Here is a 19,918-nt window from a genome sequence, read left to right as displayed (position 1 = left end):
GCTACGACCACCTCCCAAGTTTTTAAAGCATTGATAATCCTCGCGCATGCAGAATGGAAAATTGTAAAAGCAGGTCAAAGATTCGGTGTGTAAAGTGTGATGTGTATCTCTGCCTCAAAAGAGGACAATACTGCTTTGCAGCATATCATACAAAATAAAACCTAGGTATATTATTTGTAAGACTGATTGAAACAATTAAAAAAACTGATTGTTATAATAACGTTGAAGAAATAAATATTGATTTTGCTAAAATTTGGCTCTTATTTTCATTAACGAGCACCATAATATTCAAAAACCCAATAACATCACTATCGTGCTCTAGTTCATTTAAAGCCTACACATCACTATCGTGCAGAGGTAGTACCTGACTCTGGAGGCATTTTGGATTTTTTATTTTATTTTTTAATGAAGGCATTAAAGCTTCCATTCCCTTGTATTAGCAAATAAAATGAAATTTTAGCAAAAAAAATTTTAGACTTGAAAGGAATATGTATTACAGAAAATAAAAAAAGATTTACTGTATGGTCTGATCCATTCGCTTTTCTAAATGTCAATAAATTCAAACGCCAAAGTCAAATTAAAAGTTGACCAAGATAAACCAAAGATTAGAAGAAATGACAGTAAAAAGGATTCCATTTTTAAACTCGTTTAATTGATTAAAATTACAAAATCAATTATTATAGTTACTCATAATGCTTTTGATAAAAATAACATAGATTTTATACGTTAAATTGGAGTGATGATTATGATGTTGCCTCGGTAAAAGAAAATTTTTGGAACATCCAGTCTGACAGCTGTGTAAAACAAAGCGAAATTTGTAACCAGTGCATAGAGGTCTATTCAAAATGTTCTCTAAAGATTTTACAAGTAAAGAGTCATTCTTAGAACAAACAAAAGCTGCTCGAGAAGAGCGGGCTTTGGAAAAGAAACGAGAAGCTTCAGTAGTAAAAATCCAGGCTCTTGTACGGGGCTGGTTACAGAGACAGAAGTTCGTCAAGATAATTTTGTAAGTAACGTTGTTTTGATGTATACTTAGAACAGCGCTGTGCGCAATCTAACCAATAACATCAATTGTTTGATTTAAATCAAACAAATTATTGACATAACTATTGAGCATAATTTTAAACTGATGATAAAATTGTCGATTTTTAGAAATGAATTTGATGAATTACTACTACAAGCATCAGATGGTTCTCATGATGATACACTAAAATCTACTGAACTCCTTCCTGCACTATCTGTGTTCAAGTCATCTTGTCGTTTATTAATTGTGTTTGATGCTGAGAGAGACAGAAAAAGATTTGAAAAACTTTGCAAATATATCACTAATAGTCTACACTCGGAGTCCATTAAATTGTCTTATGTTGGAGTTTTTCTTAATAAGGAGTACAGGTATGTTGCTAATAATATACTTTATAAATTCTAAGTGGGCTAACTTCAGCCATTTAACTTGCTTAACACTGGCTTTCCTTTGAAATATGGCGCAGTGACATAGTGTCAACTATTTTCAAATAATGAAGTCAGATTATGAATAATTGATATATCAATAAGTTAGTTATAAAATAGATACATTTCTCTATAATATTCTAATGCTAGGTGTAAGTCTTAAAAAATCTTTTTTACTTATTCTATAACATTAATGCCTTTTAGATGGCACTCGCTCTAAGTGTGAAGTAAACATCAGGCTAACTTGTTATTTATAGAGACACCGGACATGTCTATACAAAAAAAGTTAAATTAGTTTTTTTTTTTTATATTGCCATAACTATGGTTTAAAAAAAAAGGTCAGTGATTTGTTTTTGTGTAAATTATAATACAATAAAATAATATAATACAAATATTTATAATATAATACAAAGCACTCAATAAATAAATGTTCAAAATTATTAATAAATGATATATTTTCAGTTTAAGATGGATATCACATATAAAAGATGTTCTGTTTAAATGTTGTCAATACCTTGAACAGCTTAAACCAGAATCTCCCATGGATATGCAGAGCATTCTTATTCATCTCCATACACTACTTGCCTACACTGGGAGCAGCACATGGGCACTGACACGCCTTAAAAACTTTGAAAAGTTAAGAGGCGGCATGAATCAACTCTGTGCTAATGTCATGGGATCACTGTTTCATAAAGGATATTACTTAACCTTAAAAGTATGTTGATTTGTTTTGACTTTAAGTGATGTTACCAGTAAAACTTTCACTTCACTGGTGGTAGGATCTCTTGTGAGTCCGCGCGGGTAAGTACCAACCACCACTCTGCCTATTTCTGCCGTGAAGCAGTAATGCGTTTTGGTTTGAAGGGTAGAGCAGCCGTTGTAATATAACTATACTGAGACCTTAGAACTTTAATCTCAAGGTGTGTGGCGCATTTATGTTGTAGATGTCTATGGGCTCCAGTAACCACTTAACATCAGGCGGGCTTTGAGCTTTTCCACCTATATAAGCAAAAAAAAAAGAAAAAACTGTCGTAAAAATTACATGTCTATATAGTTTGAAAGATTTTTATTTTATTTTGTGTGTTAATAATAATTTATATGTTTCAGTCGCTATTGTTGCGTGGTCTGTGTCGTGAAAAAGTATTCCTCAAGAATATTTCCTTAACTGCCATAGTGACATTATCACTGCGGCCACTTATATCAGCACAATTTTCTGAGAAACTACTCACAATGTACATAATCCAGATTTTGTCAGTTCCAACACTAGTCTATCAAATGCAGCAACTTTCTCCTGAAGTAAGTATACATTCTTGACAAAAAAGTATGTGAGTCTAGTAAGCCAATAGAAATGATTGAAAAAAGGCTATATTAGAGTAATTTTCAAACTTAATTGATACTCAGTTTGACAATGCTTAAATAATGTTATACATAAATCTTAACATTGATTACATCAACATTTCACCTAAGAGTTGAAAGTTGCAGTCATTTAAAATAACAGATTACCGGACAATAACATTTTTATCTAACAAAGAAAAAGAAGAAATACCTAGTTTATAATCTGACATATATTTGCATTGTTAAGTGGAAATGAAATATAATAATAATAAATGTAACAGATCTGGGGTGTGTTTATATAATATATTACAGGATTTTTCTGTTCTGTATGGACAAAGAAGTTGTGGATGATTTGTTATTGCCCTTGACACATAAGACTCATAGTCTCAATTGTAATTTATAACAATATATTCTTCTTCTGAAGAAGAAATAATTTATATTTTTATAAATTATTTTATATTTTTAAAGTTATTTCTTCTTCTTCTATCAGTTCTTCAGAACCAGAATTAAACTTTAGGAATACCTACCAATTTCACATTTAATAAGCACAAATATATTTATATATTATTATTATTAACGGCCGTCTGGTGTAGTGGTAAGTGACATGGTCACTACACAAGGGGGTCGCGGGTTCGAATCCCGCCAAGGGAAGATATTTGTATGATAAATATAAATGTCTTTTCCAGGGTTATGGATGTATATTAAATATATATATGTGTATAATAAAAATCTTACATTTATATCCGTTATCTGGTACCTGTAACACAAGTTCTTTACGAACTTATCACGGGACCAGTTAACGTGGCGTGATTGTTAGTAAATATTATATTATTATTATTATTATGCTTCATGTATGTAATACATTTTTTGCAGTCAATAGCAGCATATAGAACTCATTCAATGTTCGATAAAAGCATAGAGTTTTTGAGCACCGATCAAAACATGCGTATTGTATTCAATACATTAGAAGGGAACTATGCACTTTGTCTTCTCGGAAACCTCATACAGTTGGCACACTTAGAAAAAGATCATGCTATGAAGGAAACTTATTACCCTGCATTTATAGTAAGTAATATTAACAACTGATATTTTAGTTTGGATAAAAAAAAAACATAAAATTAACTTAAATATTCACTGTCCCCAGTTAGTATCTACACGTTTCTTAGACTCATGCCAGCAATATGTCGTGTGCAAGAAAGGAAATCTTAGCAACTGGCATCCGATCTTGGGATGGTTTTCACAAAGCTTGGACGCGTACTTGCCTCACGCTATGACCAATCTGAGAAATCAGTTATCTTTGTTATGGGGAACACAGTTACTCAATAAAATCCTAGCTGTTCCTCTAAAAGAGATGTTAGATGCTGGTATTACAGCTGAAGAGGGCGCTGGACCGTCACAGCCATCTACTCCAGTGCAAAGTAATAATCCTGCTGCATTTATAAGGAGAGCTATTGAGGCTAGGACCAACAGGTTGGTATTGTAATATAATTTGTATTTTAAATTGTGGCCTACTGGCAAATTCTAAATTTGGGGTGTTTAGTCAAGTTTCTAGTTTTAGTTGTGAACATTGATCATCACTTATCTATTATATCTATGTATAAGCAAACGTTTGTTAATCTATGAAAAATACTAATAAATATATTTAAACTGACTTGGAATAATAAAATTAGCAATATTTTAATTTTTAAATGTCGGTTGGCAACATAATATTGATATCGGAACGCAATTAAATTTAAACCGTTATCTAATGACTTTTTGTGAAATATGATTTATTTTATTTATTAAAACCTATAAAAATAATTCTATCATTCTGACCAACCATAACACTTAATGTTATATTTAGCAAACCGTTTTGTCTTATTGTAAGATAAACGCGTAATTCGTCACACGTTTTGGCCCCAAACTCTATTAATATCGTAATTTATTAAAATAATTAGGTAAATGAAAAATTAAAATTTTCAGGTCCAATTCAAGCAAAAACTTTAGAAAATTAGGATCGCCGGATTGCACGAAAGCTGCGTTAATCTGTTCTATGTACCAAACTGCTCTGCAAACTATGACTCAAGTGAAACTAGATATTCTAACAGGTAAATAAATACTTCACTCAATGTTGTGTGGTTTTGTTGCTTCCTCATTATTTTTCATTCTAATAAATTAAGGTTACAATAAACATGAAGACATGTCTACTTGTTTAACCTGTCGACACTTAATCGAAGCATCAGCCTGCTGTGTTTCTCACCAGAACTCAGCACCTTGTCATTTGGTTCAGTGATAGATGCACTTGGAAGGAAGCTTGTGCTATTAGGTCTCTTTCCCTGAACCTCAGCTGTTGTTATAAAAAACACCTCCAACCTCAGCTGTTGTTTATACTGGTGGTAGGACCTCTTATGAGTCCGCACGGGTAGGTACCACCACCCTGCCTATTTCTGCCGTGAAGCACTAATGCGTTTCGGTTTGAAGGGTGGGGCAGACATTGTAAGTATACTTGAGAACTTAGAACTTATATCTCAAGGTGGGTGGCGCATTTACGTTGTACATGTCTATAGGCTCCAGTAACCTCTTAACACCAGGTGGGCTGTGAGTTCGTCCACCCATATAAGCAATAAAAAATAAAATGAAAAGAACACAAAAAAAAATTCCTATGTGACTGTTAACGGTCTGGATCACTTCACCATGTATGTATAATAAAAACTATTATTATTTTAGGGTTAAGCAATCAGGAGAATATATTGTATTCATTATGGCAATTTCTCTGTACTTTGGGACCAAACTGTGGATTGAAATCCTACCTCGATTTGTTAGCCGTTAACACAAAGACCTCGGCACCAGAATTTCAAATGTTGGTGCTATTTGCGGACTGCATGACTCATTATGTTACGTAAGTTGCTACTAGCTTTGTTCAACTGATGTTGACTATCTCATAGTCTTTAACAGTACATAAATATTGTAATTTATATAATATTTGTATGTCGATTTAAGGGCAATGCTTCCTCAAGTTATTTACTTTTACTAGGCTTAGACTACTTTACATTGAATGTTATTATAAGCATTTCAAGAAAGGCTCTTATAGTCCCATCAGCCCAATAACATTAATGGGTTTCAACGGTAATAAATAAAATGTTTTATATGTTAAATAATATTTTAACCATGAATTTTTTCACTCAGAATTTTAGATGATATGGAAATGTATGAGAAACAGGATCCTTTTAAACTGCAAGATTTCATCAACATGTCACAGTTCCTGAATATGTTTGTCTACAAAACGATAATGGGACAGCTTTTTGGTATGTTGATCAGAGAAATATTCGTAAAACTTTTAGAGAAAACGTCACTAGAGATGAATAGCGCTTAGAGGTTAGTGGACAGCAGTAGGTGTACCCAACCAAATAGACCAACATTACAATTTAAAGATGTCTTCACCTGAAAAGCACCTCTCATTTATTTATAGCAAATTATCTCATCCAGTACATTACTCTCTCTTGTACAGTTTTATTATTATATTAATCTACCTTTTTGAAATAAATTTAAAGAAACATATTATCAGCTCTTGCTAGGGCTAGTGTTAGCAACTTCACCAGGCTAGAGCCCCATGAGCTCACCTACTCGTTCGGTTAATCTAGCATGACCCCTTGAGGTCACTAGAATAAGTATTAATAAATTTTTTTCTCAAAGGTTATCAAGGTATTTAAAAAGTGTACAAATAACACTTTATTCGTTGATAACGAACGAATATTAGTAGAATATCGTAGTAAAGTAAGTACAAGTAGATAGGGACTAGAGGTAAAATAGGGATAAAACGGGGATTTCACAATACTTTTGTCGGGTTGATACAGATTTAACTTTGTTGAACTGAAAATGACTTTTGTTTAGTGTTTAAGAATATTAAATAATTTAATTTAATCATCAAAGTTTTGTAACTCATTAAAGATGTTAAAAAGTTAATTACCTAAAGTTAGGTACCTATCTAACAACTAAATAGTGCCAGCCCTATCGAAAAACTGTTGTCCCCATACGTAACCCGATTCACTCCAACACCTGGGTGAATAGGGACAAGTTAGTTTTTGTAACTTTTTATGATTATTCTATAATAAACTATATCTTAATGCATTCTAAATGAAAATTTAAACTACCGGAACCATTATGATCTTCGTTTTATTACTATAATTACAAAAAAAAAACGATAAAAATCAATGTCGAACTTAAAAAGTGTCCCGATGTAAAATGGGGGGAATTTTACATTTATTGTAAGTCTTCATGTATTTTTGCAAAATTAAGTTATTAAGTTATGTTATCGCTTGCAGATCTCAAAACAATCCAAAGCAATGATTTATTTAATTCGCTGCACACGCTACTGCTGGTGCTGTACCGTCGCGACTGCCGGCGCTCGTACACGCCCGCCCACCACTGGCTCGTTAAGGAGATACGGGAGGGGCAGTTCATGTCCGATCTGGAGAAGGGCAAGAAACCGCAGCAGGTGTGTGTGTGTATTATAAAACTTTGATCTCTTAGTCTTAGTCTACGGGCATGAAACTTGCGATGGCCGAGCGATGGCGGCAGCGGCGCGACGGCGATGTATACAAAAGCATTGCACAGTATGGGGACGGGCACGAAACGCGATGGCGGAGCGGGGCGATCGAGCGATGTACGGGCGATGATGGGGCGACGGCGACGCGGAAGGGCGCGAACAAACTAGTTTGGTTTCATCGCTTGCGCGGGTACACAGGGCTGTGTTTAATTATTATTTTAGAAATAGAAATTGATAATGAGTAATTTATAATTAAACAATGAATTTAAAATTTCATTGAATGACACTTGAACGGTCGATGGATCACTGGAACGGTCGATTCGTATTTTTGTCGACTATTTTTATATGTATATCAGAACAGTCGGTTCGTTCTTTGTCGTCCTTGTGTCAGTATTTTAAGAAGTCAAAAAATGTACTGTCTGCCGCTAGTTACGTACGCCCTCATTCCATTTCTTTTCGAATTCTTGTTAAGTCGCTGTCTAAGTCTGTATCTATGTCTAGTCGCTGTAAGTCTTATGTCCTGTCAAAAAAACACGCCACGACAACACCTTAGCTCGTAATAAAGCGTAGAAAATTGTTCCCAATTGAGTCTTCTTTGATTTATTGGATGAACACCATCTCTAAGTAATAATAATTCCCTCATTAGGAGACTAGGCTCCAATAGTTCTTTTCGACGTAAACTCATGATTCGCACAACACTGTATGAGCGCGACTACTCGCCAGCTTGTTTCGTGCCCGCGTGAGATATCGCTGCTGCCCGCCCCGCGTCGCGTCGCCTCGCTGCCGCCATCGCTCAGCCATCGCAAGCTTCGTGCCCGTAGACTAACTATACTGAGACCTTAGAACTCATATCTCAAGGTGGGTGGCGGCATTTACGTTATAGATGTCTATGGGCTCCGGTAACCACTTAACACCAGGTGAGCTGTGAGCTCGTCCACACATCTATGCGATAAAAATAAAAAAAAGCCAGGGCGTCTTGGGCTCGGATTGATTAAAGATTTCGGTGCCCTTGAACCTAAATTGTTGGGATATTTATGCGGTTACGATTTCCGAGATCTATGGGGTCTTGTAAATCAGAAAATTTATTCTCAATATCATTTTAACAGTTGTCTGGTTGTATTCTACCTTATTGCGTAACGCTAGTTTTAATCGATATCGATATCTAGTAAACGTAAATAATTCATCTTACATCTCACAATAACAGATGCTGGTACAAAAGACTCCTCACATGATCGCTCACGGAGAAAGGGTCCGATTGTTCCGGAGGGCTGTCGCTGATGAAAAGGTATGTTAATTGTTATTAAAAAAAACCTTTGTATTGTTAATTACGGAGACTGGGCTTACTGGTTACAGAGTCGTATTGTAACTTGCACGGACTGTTACCATCAGATTGACTATTTCTGCTGTGTTCGGCCTAAATAAAGGGCGGGGCAGTCATAGGTAGAGGAGCATATGCCTGATGGTGAGTGGTTACTATCGCCCATGGACGTCAGTAATGCAAGGACCACAGCTAATTCGTTACCTACCGTTAAGCACTCTCCATAAGTCTTGTTTGAAGAATGACATGTCATAGCTTTCGCGAAACAAGTAGAGCTTATTTCAAAGCCGGACTGGCAAAAATGTCTGGAAACTCACCGTGGATAACCACAGTGGTTCTAGATAATATGGGTGAACTTTACTCCGGTGGCGGGCGGTACGATGATAAAAAAAAAGGAGATGATGTGGTCATCTCAAACAATTCCTCAGAGCACTTACGGATATCTCATGGAACATACGGTACAAAATTCAGAGAGAGATAGTGAGTGAGTTGTGTAATGTCTAACCCACTGAAAATCTCGCCGGATCTTCTCAGTGGGCCGCGTTTCCCATCCGATGGTAGATTCTGCGAAGCACTGCTCTTGCTAGGGCCAGTGTTAGCAACACCGGTTTGACCCCGTGAGCTCACCTACACGTCAGGGAGAAGCTGATATAGCCTGTCAAGGCTATCAGTATAGGGGAAAAAATGTAGTGTATGGGCTCCGGTAACCGCCGCACCGAGTGGATTGTAAACTCGTTCACGGGTTTTTTTATTTATTGCTTAGATGGCTAGACGAGGTCACAGCCCACCTGGTGTTAAGTGGTTACCACAACGTAAATGCGCCACCCACCTTGAGATATAAGTTCTAAGATCTCAAGTATAGTTATAACGGCTGCCCCACCCTTCAAACCGAAACGCATTACTGCTTCACGGCAGAAATAGGCAGGCGCGCGGACTCACAAGAGGTCCTCCCACCAGTAGGCGTCTACACAATAAGTAGAGGTGAAGATGATGGCAGGTGGTGCTGGGGCTGACGGAGAGCGCCTGCGGCGGGCGCTCGACGCTGGTGACGGTGCGGCGCGCGCGGCTGGTGGAGGACGGCTACCGGCAGCTGGCGGCGCTGCCGTCCCGCGCGCTGCGGGGCTGCGTGCGCGTGCGCTTCATCAACGAGCAGGGACTCGACGAGGCCGGCATCGACCAGGACGGCGTGTTCAAGGGTACCCTCTCGTGCACTTCGATCTAAGGACACAAAAAATATCAATTTGAAAAATTTTCTTCTTCTTTTTCGTCGCTTTCTCATTACTGAGGGACGTGACCACCTTGGTCCAGTTTTTGCACCAGCTTCCTCCAATGTTGCCTGCACTCGGCCTGTTTAATGGCTTAAATCTAGTCTATTATAGTATACCGTAAAATGGGGGGATTTTTAAGTTAGACGTTGATTTTTATCGTTTTTTTTTGTAATTATAATAATAAAACAGAGATCATAATGTTTCCGGTAGTTTAAATTTTCATTTATAATGCATTAAGAAATAGTTTATTACATAATAACTATAAATAGTAACAAAAACGCACTTGTCCCTATTCACCCAGGAGTTGGGGGGTGAATCGGGTTACGTGTGGGGATAATAGAGTTTTTCGATAAGGCTTTAGTTGTTAGGTAGGTACCTAACTTTAGGTAATTAATTTTTTTATATCTTTAATGAGTTACAAAACTTTGATGCCTAAATTAAACTATTTAATATTTTTAAACACTAAATAAAACCATTTTCAGTTCAACAAAGTTAAATCTAACAACTCAACAAAAGTATTGTGACATTCTAGAATTGTCCCTATTCGACCTCTAGTCCCTATTCCCCCCAATCTACTGTACTAAAAATTCAATAAAAATACACCAACATAACTATATAATAAAAATGTATTGAGAAATTGCTATTACAATTGTAAAACTTCATTATTACTATTACAATTTCGGATTATTCTCAATAACCATATAATATATTGTTATAATTTTCGAACCTTTCAGAATTTCTCGAAGAAACAATAAAACGCGTGTTCGATCCATCTCTGAACCTGTTCCGTGTGACGAGTGAGGAGCGCCTGTACCCGTCGCCGACGTCGTGCCTGCAAGAGAACCATCTTCAACTCTTCGAGTTCATCGGCAGGATGCTAGGGAAAGCTGTTTATGAGGTAAGGCCACATGTCCTTACGGATCCTCCCGATCCATTAACGGTGCTTTTGAGTACCTCAAGCACCGGTCACCGTTCTCGCCGAACCCGTTACTTGCGATGAAGGGCTCGACGAGTAAATTAATCCATAGACACAGCCCACTGAATTTTTTGCCGGACCTTCTCAGTCGGTCGTGTTTCCGATCCGGTGGTAGATTCTGCGAAGCACGGCTCTTGCTAGGGCCAGTGTTACAACACCTCCGGTTTGAGCCCCGTGAGCTCACCTATACTTCAAGGAGAAGCTGAAATAGCCTCTCAAGGCTATCGGCATAGGTAAGAAAAAAAAGAAGAAAAAAAGGTAAGGGAAAATGCCTAAATTCACTTACCGTAGCCTCACTAGTTATGTACTGAGAGTATATATGTTTGTCGATAAACACGAGTGTACCGCACTTAACTACATTATGTAATTTAAAACATAAGTTGTTGCACCCAAGGGCATCGTGGTGGACGTCCCGTTCGCGTCGTTCTTCCTGAGTCAAGTCCTGGGCCAGACCCAGCAGGCGCTGTACAGCTGGATCGACGAGCTGCCCTCCCTCGATCGCGACCTCTATCGGAGTCTCACATACATCAAACACTTTCAGGTATTTTATTGGGACGAAACGATTAAATTATATGTCAGTTGTTAGTCCGAACTAAGTGCCGTCACTTGTAATTGTACAAACAGTATATATTAAGATATTTATCTCAACCTTATTAGTCCCAATTAGTCTCAACTATATTAGCAGACTAGCTGTACTCGCCCGCTTCGCTGGGTATTTAAAATTAACATTATTATTTATTGTCATTATTATTAGGGAGTCCAACACTCACATAAATATTAGCCTATCCATTAAGTACATTTATTTTCTACATGGATACCAAGTTTCAAGTCAATCGAATAAATGGTTCAGTAGTTATAACGGAACATCCGTAAAAAACACTGTAGATTTATATATTAGTATAGAAGAGATATATGGGGGTAACCGAAACAAACACAGTAGAATTATCGAAAGCGGAACACATCTCATTTTTACTATCGCACCGCCCGCCACCGGAGTAGAGTTCATCCATACTACCTGGAGCCACTGCGGTCATCCACAGTGCGTTTCCAGAGGTCTTTTTTGCCCCGTACCATCCGGCTATGGAATGAGCTCCCCTCCGCGCTGTTTCCCGAGCGCTATGACATGTCCTTCCTCAAACGAGGCTTGTGGAGAGTACTCAACGGTAGGCAGCGGCTTGGCTCTGCCCCTGACATTGCTGAAGTCCATAGGCGACGTAACCGGCACAAATAAATGTTAGAAGTGTAACAGGCGTTAGGGCCTGCCGCTGTGCGCGGGTCGGCCTGACGTCACAACAACCTGCTGCGTGTGTTCCGTGCAATCGACTGGTACGCATCGACACGGCTCAAATTTGTCTTTTTTTTTAAAAGGGATTTTATGACCTGGTAACTAAGACCTTTAAGGTCATGTCCTATTTTAATTTTAATGAAAACCTTTTGTAATCTGAAAACTGATATGATATGAAGTTGATGAATATGAAACATGGCAAGAAATGAAATGAAAACGAAATGAAATGAGATGATATGCGATGAAATATAATCTCAGTAAAATGGTGGTCATTTACTGAGATTTTTTCAGTGGAGTTTTTGGAGGATCCCGAGAAGCTACGTTTAGCGGCTTTGTTTTATTTTCCCACATTTGCGCACTTTCACAGATAAACGGTTAATAAACCACCGTTATTACACATTTAAATCTGAAGAAACACTAAATAGACAAAATAAAACAAATCACACCACTTCATTCCTCGCGTTCCCGGCAAAAAGTCATTGTTTGAGGGGGGGGGGGTCTGACCTCTGGCGCGTCTCGTACCGATAGTAAAAATCAAATTAACATGTCGCCTCCGTCAAGTACAATTAAGGTTCTTTCAATTTCTATTTGCCTGTCCTGGTGAAACTGGAAAGATCCTCGAGCCACAAGTAATCATTGAATCATAAAAAGAATAATTCTATTTACATGTTTCAGGGAGATATTTGTTCGCTGGAGCTGACGTTCTCCGTGGATGAGGAACGTCTGGGGGAAATTGTGACGCACGAGCTGGTGCCGGGCGGTAAAGGCATCCCCGTCACCAACGAGAACAAGTAAGGGGCTCTATAAACTTGTAGCTATGTGCTTGCATTGTACAGGTGGTAGGACCCCTTGTGAGTCCGCACGGATAGTCCACTCTGCTTATTTCTGCCGTGATGTAGTAATGCGTTTCGGTTTGAAGGGTGGGGCAACCGTTTTAACTAACTATACTGAGACCTTAGAACTTATATCTCAAGGTGGCGACATTTACGTTGTGGATGTCTATGGGCTCCGGTAACCGCTTAAAACCAGGTGGACCGTGAGCCACCGAACTATGCAATAAAAAAAAAATGTAATTGACGCGTTTTTGGCTAGCCTTCATTAGATTCACTTATAGCCATCTAAGTAACGGAATCTTTTAATGGAATTGAACCGATTAAGTCAAATTTTCGCACACTCATCAAAAAAAAAAAAAGTTTTAATTGTTTATATAACTCGCGGTAACCCATCACAACAATTAGTATAACGTCACCATCCAGATTGGCAGTCCAAAATTTTTTTTATTTTTAATTGACTCTTATCATTTTTGTTTCAGAATAAACTACATTCACCTGATGGCTCATTTCCGGATGCACATGCAAATCAAAGACCAGACGAACGCTTTCATCAAAGGGTTCAGAACCATTATCAACCCCGAGTGGCTCTCGTTGTTCTCCACCCCAGAGGTGAGTATAATAATTCCTAGATTACGCAAGTACTTCATATCCCATGTTCCTGTCTACAAGCGAACTAAAGATACCAAAAGATGTACCTGTGATTCGATTGTAAAGTCGAAAGCTATCTAATTGCAAGGACACAAAGTTCAATTTAGGATGCTCGGTATTATTATTATGTCTTAATCAAGAGGTTTCCGCGTGAAAGGTGCTTGTTTTAGTAAGTTAATTAGTTGTGAATTCGTAGTCTAAACGAGGAAGGTTGACGTCGATGGAACATTGTCTAGCTCATCCGGGAATTGGTATCTTGGAAATACAATCATTCTTTGTTAAAAATAATTATAATTAAACGTCAACAAAGGTACCTTAGGGTACGGTACTTTTGTTGTGTAAGCTCAGGGCTGCCGTCGAACAGTTGAAACAATTAATGAATTAATTTCTGTATGAAAATATTAAGAGTTTATGTAATACTACCCGGCACACAGCCCACTGAGTTTCTCCGGATCTTCTCAGTGGGTCGCGTTTCCGATCCGGTGGTAGATTCTGCGAAGCACGGCTCTTGCTAGCGTTCGTGTTAGCAACGTCATCAGGTTTGAGTCCTGTGAGCTCACTTACTAATTCGGCGAATCTACAATAACCCCTCGAGGCTACTAGAATAGATAGGAAAAAAAAAAGAAGTGAAAAATGACGTTCAGACTGAACAGAAAATGGTTTTGAGCTCTCACATAGCTAACTATGTCCGCAAGATGTTTATTTATTTAGACACACCAACAGCATTACACACAAAACAGTCGAGCTTAAAAATAACAAGTATAAAAAAATTAAGTACTGGTAGGTATGTAAGCCAGTTACAGGCATGTAGAGCAATCTCTTATGACACACTATGATATGTTACAGCAATTTTACAAACAGCGGAAAAATAGGTTAAATTTAAATGTTAACAATACGACGAAAAAAATTATAATTTTTTAAGTAATATGAAAGCACGAGTTATCTATTTAACATTTTCTCATCAATTATAAACAAAGGAACTTGGATACTAGCTTGTTCTTGAGATCAGGAAAACGTGTCTTTAAAAATGTCGACGCCGTCAATTAATGCACACGTTTGGTTATATTCACTACAAATCTTTGATAAAAGGGAATATTTAAGGAGGTCTGTTCTACTTGCGGGAATATGGAAAATTTTAGTGATAGGATGCCGTGGGCGGTTGTATGTTCTGAAAGTGTTGTAAGCGCGGAGTGGTGTGGACAGCTGCAGCGGCTGATCAGCGGCGACAACGTGCCCCTGGACCTGCGCGACCTGCGCCGCCACACGCAGTACTACGGCGGCTTCCACGACTCGCACCGCGTCGTCTGCTGGCTGTGGGACGTGCTGCAGCGCGACTTCACCGAGCACGAGCGCGCCATGTTCCTCAAGGTACCAACTCTTGGACTTTTTATGGACTTTTTGGCGGGAACGCGAGGAACGTAGCTTTGTGAATTGTTTTATTTTGTCTACTAGCTGAGCCGGCAGACTTCGTAGTGCCTCAATCGATAAATAAAAGACCTAAACTTTTGTATAAAATAAACTTAAAACAAACCAAAGGAATCCGTCCGACGGGGGACACATCAAAGGAAAAACAAAATTGTTATTTTTATTTAATTCCGAGCATTTTCATATTTATCTACCTTTCAAACCTTCTCTGGAATTCCACAAATAATTCAAGACCAAAATTAGCCAAATCTATATAGATTTAGTGTCGATGGCTTATTAATTAATATCTGTGAAAGTGGGAAAATGAAAAAAAGCCGCTGGACGTAGCTTCTCGGGTTCCTCCAAAAAGTCTCAGTAAATAACCACCATTTTACTGTAATTATATTTCACCCCATATCGTCTAATTTAATTTCATGCCAATTGATTAACTTCATTTCATTTCACTGCATATTATTATTATTTTTCATAAAAAAGGATGATTAGACTGTATAGTATGATTGATACCTTTGCCTTTCCATTTGGAAAAATAGAATCACTACTACTGAACTGTACGTCAAGCACGAAAAGCTATCGAATTCGTAATGTAAATGTATCGAGTTCTCGATACGAAAAGGGATCTTTAGATTAGACAATAGTACTCGATAGCCAGCCTTCGAGATTTACTTTACCGTATGTCAAAACAATTTTCATGCTCTCGTTTATTTATTTATTACATACTTCTTCTTCTTCTTCGTCGCTTTCTTCATTGCTGAAGGTCGTGTCCCTGAAACTTGACCGTGGCCTGTCTCGTGAGCTGTTTCCATCTCGTCCGGTCCTCAGCTGCTCGAATGGCGGTAGCGACTGGCAACCCAGTTAGAGCGGTTACTTGATCACACCAACGGCTAGGTAATCGGCCGCGGGGTCTCTTTCCTTCTACTTTGCCCGTCACAATCACTTTGTCCAAGTTATCTGACTGTCGGCGGGCAATATGACCGAAGTAGCTGAGGATCCTCTGGTAACAGATTGTTGAGAGCCTGACTCGGATGCGAAGCTGATCCAGGATAGATTTATTTGTCCTCTTGGCCGTCCATGGAATTCGGAGCATTCGTCTCCAGCACCACATTTCAAATGCGTTTATTTTCTTGCGCTCGGATGCCCTAATTGTCCAGGACTCTGCCCCGTAAAGAAAGATTGAGAAAACTAAGGTTCGGACGAGTCTCGTTTTCATTATTACATACACTTCGTGTAAAATTTACATTGGCGGACTTAATGCTTAAGGCATTCCCTACTAGTCAACCGAATGAGTAGTATAAGTATAATATGTGTATAAGTATTATGTATTATGAATATATATGAGTATGAGTTTCGAGTTTCGAGAACGTGACGATTCGATTGCGTAACGATACTAAGTAAATTCATTCGTGCTGCTGAAATTAATTCTTTTTAAGGCCGGAAGGGGCGCTGTATAAACTCTATACGTTTTTCTCGATAGCAATACGAATACTTTTTCGATAGTAATTTATGCTCGCCCCTTTGAATCCTATTGATAGTACTTTCTGAAAGTAATACTCCTTTTGAACGTGTTCGATTGATATTGTATTCACAAGTTTTTTTTCGTTTTTTTTATAGGTGGGCGGACAAGCTCAAAACCCACCTGGCGTTAAGTGGTTACTGGAGCCCATAGACATCTACAACGTAAACGCGCCACCCTCCTTGAGATGTAAATCCTAAGGTCTTAGTATAGTTCAACGGTTGCCCCATCCTTCAAACCAAAACGCATTACTGCTTCACGGCAGAAACAGGCGGGGTGATGGTACCTACCCGCGCGGACTCACAAGAGGTCCTACCACAAGTACATGCGAACGAATATCCCGACTAGTAAACACCACGATAAAAAAATAATAATACTGTGTCCTATTTAGTACATACGCGTATGTAATGCTATTAAAGTGTTTACATTTGATTGTAGTTTGTGACGTCATGCTCGAAGCCGCCTGTACTTGGATTCGCCCATCTAAAGCCCCCGTTCTCGATACGGTGCGTTGAAGTTGGCGACGATGAAGACACCGGAGACACCATAGGTAATGTTCGATCGGCTCTTTTGTTTAAAGCTTTATGTACAGGGTCTGAGTTTTTCTAATATCTGTAATATACTGGAAATTGATGTTAATCATATTAATAGGTAGTATTTATTAGGTTAGTTAGACAGCTCAAAATTTAGGGGAAAAACTTTGCAATTTTAAAGTTTTTCAATTTCATAAAAAATCTGACGACAAACAGATTTTAAAACGGTACTAAATTTAATTGTCTTTGCTTATTTATATGTATATAGATTATTACTACGTAATTTGCTCTAGTTGAGGTTTAATGGATGAGACGCCCGATGTACCTACCCGTATGGAGCGACGCCACTATGCTGGTGTTCAAATCTCGTACTCAACTATATTTCTATATTTATCACCGTTCTAACAACTATATTTCTGTAAAAATACGTATTTAATACATTTTCACGAACAACATTCGCGATATTAACCCACAGACGCAGCTCACTGAGTTTATCGCCGTATCTTCTCAGTGGGTCGCGTTTCCGATCCGGTGGTAGATTCTGCGAAGCACTGCTCTTGCTAGAGCCAGTGCTAGCAACACTCCGGTTTGAGCCCCGTGAGCTCACTTATACGCTAAGGTAACACTGATATAGCCTTCCAAGGATATCAGCATAGGCAGAAAAAAAAATCGCGATAAAAGGAATATATTTTAATTAGAAAAATTCAACATATCACATATAGGAATAAATGCGAGAAACTGGTATGATAAAGAGGCTCGGAATGAACGCATGACCTAGCTTTTAAGCTCCTTATGGGCAGGAATATAAATTAAAACTAAAACAAAAAATGTAAATAACAACCTCTGGCTTTGTTGTTTGTCAAAAAGGTACACAGTCTTAATAATATTAAAAAAAAAAACATATCACATACAACATAGTACACAGGTACCTCTGCATAGTGTTGTCGCCGTGCAATCACGCGTACCAGTTTTAAGTGTTAGGGCGGGAACCATGTGATGTCCATAAGCTCCGAAGACCACCGCATACCATGTGGGCTTACGAATCCGTTTGTTCATTAGCATAATAAAAAAATTCTGGAACAGGCAGCGTGATACGCGGCTTCTTCACAATAAGGAAGAAGGACCCTCTGAACCGGCTGCCGACCTCGTCGACCTGCTTCAACCTGCTCAAGCTGCCCAACTACCAGAAGCGGAGCACGCTGCGCGACAAGCTGCGGTACGCGGTCAACAGCAACACCGGCTTCGAACTGTCTTAGGTCTAACACACTAGCGACCCGCCCTCGCCTCGCCTCGGAAACTATAATTTATTATTGATTTCTCCACTATTTAATGGATGCTATTATACATATAAACCTTCCTCTTCAATCACTCTATCTATTTTTAAAAAAAACCGCATCAAAATCCGTTGCGTAGTTTTACAGATTTAAGCATACATAGGGATATAGGGACAGAGAAAGCGGCTTTGTTTTATACTATGTAGTGATTCACGTTTAGTCTCGTCGTGTCTTACGATGTTTTCATAAAGTCGTACCAAAAAAAGGTTTTTTTTATAGTTTTTTGATGGGTGCTCGAGCTCACAGCCCACCGGGTGTTAAGTGGTTACTAGAGCCCATAGACATCTACAACGTAAATGCCGTCACCCATCTTGAGATTAAAGTTCTAAGGTCTCAGTATAGTTATAACGGCTGCCCCACCCTTCAAGTCGAAACGCATTACTGCTTCACTCACGGCAGAGATAGGCGCGGTATTGATACCTACCCGCGCGGACTCACAAGAAGTCCTACCACCAGTAACTACGCAAAGCTTTGATTTTTATTACACAATGTTATTCATTCACCGTGGAAGTCAATCGTGAAACTTGTTAGTACGTATTTTATTAAACATTCAGCTCAATAGGTCTCTTTTAGATTAGAATACGCGTTTGGCGCACGCGCGCCATTTTTTTTTTCAGTAATGAAACTTCATTCACTAAACCGATTCGTATCTCAATATCGAGGGGTGAAAGGCCATTTGGTTTAAACAACATTTTTGCAACATTACAGGGGAGCCATTTAGAAGTTTAAAATTTCGAAAAACAATTAATGCCAAAAAAAAAGCCTCTTCATTTATTTGAATGATGTAAACATAATTGAAGTTCGTTTAAAAAACATCGATCTGGTGATGCTGATACCAAATAAAACAGATCTTTCATCTATATATATAAAAATGAATTGCTGTTCGTTAGTCTCGCTAAAACTCGAGAACGGCTGGACCGATTTGGCTAATTTTGGTCATGAATTATTTGTGGAAGTCCAGAGAAGGTTTAAAAGGTAGATAAATATGAAAATGCTCGGAATTAAATAAAAATAACAATTTTGTTTTTCCTTTGATGTGTCCCCCGTCGGACGGATTCCTTTTGTTTCTTTTAAGTTTATTTTATACAAAACTAAGTCTTTTATTTATTGATTGAGGCACTACGAAGTATGCCGGGTCAGCTAGTTACAAATATAAATGTCGCGTATTAAGCAAAATGTCGGTTAAACCAAATAGCCTTAATCCTTAGATTTATTTTTTCTATACCAAAGTCATCTCTGTCATAAATAATTAAGAACTACACTACAGTACGACTTGTCGTTGCCTTTGCACTCGCGCCTCAATCAACACCTAGTCGTGTATAACGAGATTAAATCGTGATTAGTTTTTAATTATAGAGAGACCGTTTCATATTCTAATATAACTCAAAAGCGGTCGCGATAGTTGACTTGCAAGTGGCATCGTGCAGCAACATGCAGCGCAAAATTTGATACCATGTCTCCAGTTCAGTGACGTCATAGCGT

At 38.3% G+C, this 19,918-nt stretch overlaps 1 protein-coding gene across 1 annotated transcript; it reads left to right on the top strand.

Moving 5' to 3' along the window:
• Positions 1-567: 567 nt before the first annotated feature.
• On the top strand, positions 568-19,709 carry LOC114248878 (ubiquitin-protein ligase E3B). The gene is made up of 19 exons (XM_089730164.1): positions 568-1,006; positions 1,153-1,392; positions 1,909-2,161; positions 2,554-2,742; positions 3,655-3,846; positions 3,926-4,251; positions 4,744-4,868; positions 5,488-5,659; positions 5,947-6,065; positions 7,083-7,255; positions 8,511-8,591; positions 9,622-9,820; positions 10,627-10,790; positions 11,263-11,409; positions 12,829-12,944; positions 13,466-13,595; positions 14,838-15,002; positions 17,008-17,119; positions 18,186-19,709. The coding sequence occupies exons 1-19, from the start codon at positions 846-848 to the stop codon at positions 18,356-18,358; spliced, it is 3,237 nt and encodes a 1,078-aa protein (XP_089586290.1). The 5' UTR covers positions 568-845; the 3' UTR covers positions 18,359-19,709.
• The last annotated feature ends 209 nt before the right edge of the window (positions 19,710-19,918 follow it).

The sequence above is a fragment of the Bombyx mandarina genome, chromosome 10 (genome assembly GCF_030267445.1).
Source record: "Bombyx mandarina strain Sakado chromosome 10, ASM3026744v2".
NCBI lineage: Eukaryota > Metazoa > Arthropoda > Insecta > Lepidoptera > Bombycidae > Bombyx > Bombyx mandarina.
Note: the sequence above shows the minus strand (reverse complement) of the source record. Positions and strands in the feature narration are given on the sequence as shown.

Bases quoted from the DNA above. Each gene is read 5' to 3' on its own strand.
- LOC114248878 (XM_089730164.1), top strand. From the start codon at position 846: ATGTTCTCTAAAGATTTTACAAGTAAAGAGTCATTCTTAGAACAAACA. The intron at 2,162-2,553 runs GTATGTTGATTT...TATATGTTTCAG, and splicing joins GATATTACTTAACCTTAAAA to TCGCTATTGTTGCGTGGTCT. The intron at 8,592-9,621 runs GTATGTTAATTG...AGATGATGGCAG, and splicing joins GGGCTGTCGCTGATGAAAAG to GTGGTGCTGGGGCTGACGGA.